The 4,062-nt window shown below is 38.4% G+C and overlaps 1 protein-coding gene across 3 annotated transcripts in view; it reads right to left on the reverse strand.

The window, feature by feature from the left end:
* LOC123968203 (carboxypeptidase Q-like) overlaps positions 1–4,062 on the reverse strand; it is a 27,444-nt gene that overhangs the window by 13,171 nt on the left and 10,211 nt on the right. For all 3 annotated transcript variants that reach the window (XM_046044800.1, XM_046044801.1, XM_046044799.1), the window contains exons 7-10: positions 2,366–2,477; positions 1,416–1,507; positions 844–939; positions 290–395 (exon numbers count right to left, since the gene is read on the reverse strand). In XM_046044800.1, coding sequence (XP_045900756.1) covers positions 290–395; positions 844–939; positions 1,416–1,507; positions 2,366–2,477 — 406 coding nt within the window. The remainder of the gene's footprint in view (positions 1–289; positions 396–843; positions 940–1,415; positions 1,508–2,365; positions 2,478–4,062) is intronic.

Consider the following 4,062-nt stretch of genomic DNA (forward strand, 5'->3'; position numbering starts at 1 on the left):
TAGTAAAATAGAATAAAATAAAAGGGATAAAATAAAGTCAAATAAGATTGGGAAAGGCTCTCCTATAAAAGTATGTTTTAAGAAGGGACATAAAAGAGTTCACTGACTCAGCTGACCTGATTTCCTTACACTTTACTATGTTCACAGTTCATCAATGAGGATGTGATTCTGTGTACAAAGAACTTTCAGGATAAAGGAGAGGTAATTAAAACCAGAACCACAGAAATAAGGATGAGTTACTTCCTATTTCAACCATTTCTGTTTTTATAACGGACATGATTGAACTGACCTGGTATGCCTGCCTGCATCCACGGTGAGATATCTGTCCCTTCTCCGTGTGTCTCCAGTTTGGTTGTATTAATGGGAGCCAACAGTTTGACCACTTCTTCCATCACCTGTTGAAACAGACACAGCAAAGTGCTTCTCAGTTCATCCCACCATCTGTTATATGCCAGTGGTTTTCAAATATTGTTCAACATTATTTCAAATATTGTATTCCAGGTGCATTGTCTTAAACCACACTACAAACCCATAACCACTTAACCTAGTAGATGTTACAGTGCCACAACCAAAAAAAAGAGAGTAGTTCTGTGGTTAAGCAAAGGTGCAACATAGTTTACACTGAGGTTAAATGGAAAGTTTAATGTTTAGATTAATTTTAAATATCCTATCTAAGAAGCAATGGTCTGAAGGTAGGGGTAATGTGACGTAGGGAACAGATGGAGGAAAAACAGCACATTCACTGGACTGGATATTAATTTATGCCACCTTGCAGAATTCAGACTTTGAAGCTTGAATAAACACTGATGATTGTGTGACAGTGTTATGTGTCTTTAAGCCTACCTTTCGAGCTGCATCGCTGCCACTAAACTGCAGAGCCAACGGGGTAAATGTCCCCATGTCAGACTCCATGACCAGGTCTATGTTGGACATGTTAACCTGGGTGGAGAGGAAGCAGATAGGAGAGGTGAAAGATCAAGAGAGATGAAGGGAGACAATAAACAACACAAGCTTCAGACAATGAAAATAGTAAGCCACTCAACAATCTATATAAAGACTCAGGATTTGCTAAAGTTAAACATTTTAAACACGGCTACCTTCAAACAAGAGCATACACACTCAAGTCTACCACTCGCTGGTACAGCTGCCTTAACTGATTGAGATTTAAATCCTAATTTCAGTATATAATAAATGGTAGAACTGGAAAGTACACAGGAATGTACTTTTTGGTTTAAAAAATGCACTAAAATATCTCTGTCCTCATGAAACTCTCTGGTATAGCTGGAAGTACATGTCTACACACTTTCACAATGTGGTCTGACCATTCCTGCTTCTTACCAACAGGAATAGTATTTGCTCTACTGCTGTTACACTGTGCATTTCCTATTAGGTACTGCAGTAACAATAGCCAGTACCTTGTGTAGATTATAGTACTGCTGCGCTCCAACTCCACCCTGCTCTTCAGCTGTCCACAGCACTGTTCGCAAGGTTCTCCTTGGACGCAAACCTGGAAACAGAATAAAAGGCTCAAATAAACACACATAGCAACTGAGTTATACAGAATAAATACTGGAAGAGAAGCCGTCGTATCAGCAGATGACACAACTGCCATGATGAAAAGGCAGCAGCTTTTCTTTAGAACTTGGAATACACACTAACGTTTACTGCATTCCTGACTACAAAACATTTAAGCACTAGACCTTGTACTCTTGGTTGGACATTTAATTATCTGTTAAGTTCTGTGTGGGTAGCATGAAGGGACTGTGACCTTTTGTTTCATTATACAACCTTGTGTTGTATAATGACCTTATTATACAACCTTTTGTTGTACAATGATAAATAAACAACCTTGTAACTTTGCATGAACCTGTCCCACTATAGGTTTATTCAGTTGCACTCTTCTGTCCATAACAATACTATACTGTATGTCCAAGCCTTGTCCCTTTGCAAACAGTTGGAGGAAATGACTGTTCACAGAATTACATATTGTAATTTGTCTAAGTTTGGATCTCGAAGCATTGCTCCTGCTTCATGGTATTGAAAAGAAAATGATCGATATAGAAAATTCAGTTTTGTTCCCTTGTTCATGGAGCTTTACTATATTTTGCTTTTGTACATTGTCCTTATTTCTTTTGGCTCAGTCACTTGTTTAAAAAGAAACCTGTTGATCTCAGTGGGGAAAACAGGTTACATAAAGCTAAATAATGAAGTAAATAATTAACTTGACTTTGTTTGTGTAAGCTTGCTACTGTCTATATACTTTTTAATTTCTACAGTGATTAAAAGTCTCTTTCTGTGGAAGTTCATCTTAGGTTGAACCACACACTGTATGTGCATCTATACGGTATGTCTTTCTCTATTTTACCTAAGTCCCTGATGAGAGACAGGGCCTCCCAGGAAATCAGGGCTCCACCTCCGTCATCCATAGCGCCTTGGCCCACATCCCAACTGTCCAAATGGCCGCTCAGTAACACAACCTAGCAGATTGGACAGATAAAGAGATGTAAACAAAGAAATGAGAGTGGTGGGATACATTTTTCTAGGTGCTGGTCCGTGGCAACTGGATCATTTGTCTGATCTGAAGCAAGAGAACAGGATCAGGTATGTGACCCATATTCTGTCTGCATTTTATTAAAGCACACAGAGCACACATAATATGCCTCAAATATGATTGTATCAGCAAGACATGACAGACTAATGAGAACAGGAAAACACAAGGCAAAAGCACACAGTACAGGGTAATATACCCATTTCCAGGAATTTTAAGGGGAGGGATTCCCCCGAATTCTCCTGACCTGTTCCAGGATACAAAACATTTTCTGAGCTAGCCCAGTCTGGACAATGACCCAGAGGCCACACATTCCATTTAAACCTTATATAAAAGAAATCCTAATATATATATTTTTCAAAGCCAGCGCCATTGCTGTATGGCCGACAATGTCAGTCTGTCGGTCGGTCATCCACAAACTGTTTTGTATAGACATTCGTGTTGATCAGAGGATAAAACCTCTGACTTTTCCACCAGCAGGTCAAAGTTCTCACTAATCCAGTGAATTATTGTGAAATCCACCAGATGGATTGCCATGACATTTGGTACAGATGTTGATGTTCCCTTCAGGATGAACTGCAATAACTTTTGTGATCCCTTAATTTTTCCTCTTAAGCCATCATCGGTCAAAATTTCAATTTGTCTAAGACTTTGGTTTACATACAAACTGACATTCCCATTAACCTCATCTGTACTTTGTTTTGTGCTAATGGGCATGTTAACATGCTTATATGCTAAACTAAGACAGTGATCATGTCGGCATGCTGATGTTAGCATTTAGCTCAAAGCACAGCTGTGTCCATGTACAGCCTCTAAGAGCTGCTAGCATGGCCATTAACATTTGTGTAAATGTGTAGTCTACACACACACTTAAATGCTTTTCGCAGGATTATGTAGGAATACATCAACAAGAAATAGAAGACTTACATACCTATTTGTACAGAGACACAAAGACACACAGTAATGCTGCTTTGTGCAAGATCCATGAATCGCTGAAGTGGTTTTGCAGTAAGGACCTGACTTTCCTCTAACATGAAAGTTATCCAAGTGCAGGTTTATCCCATGTTACAGCATGCATCAAGGATTTTACAGCCCAGTTGCTGAGTTGTAATAAACACAGTGATTGCATGATAATTCAGGCCACCAGCAGTGTTGAAATAGCAGGACATCATATATATATATATATATATATATATATATATATATATATATATATATATATATACACTACCGTTCAAAAGTTTGGGGTCACATTGAAATGTCCTTATTTTTGAAGGAAAAGCACTGTACTTTTCAATGAAGATAACTTTAAACTAGTCTTAACTTTGAAGAAATACACTCTATACATTGCTAATGTGGTAAATGACTATTCTAGCTGCAAATGTCTGGTTTTTGGTGCAATATCTACATAGGTGTATAGAGGCCCATTTCCAGCAACTATCACTCCAGTGTTCTAATGGTACAATGTGTTTGCTCATTGGCTCAGAAGGCTAATTGATGATTAGAAAACCCTT

The sequence above is a fragment of the Micropterus dolomieu genome, linkage group LG03, assembly GCF_021292245.1.
Source record: "Micropterus dolomieu isolate WLL.071019.BEF.003 ecotype Adirondacks linkage group LG03, ASM2129224v1, whole genome shotgun sequence".
NCBI classification, from domain to species: Eukaryota; Metazoa; Chordata; class Actinopteri; order Centrarchiformes; family Centrarchidae; genus Micropterus; species Micropterus dolomieu.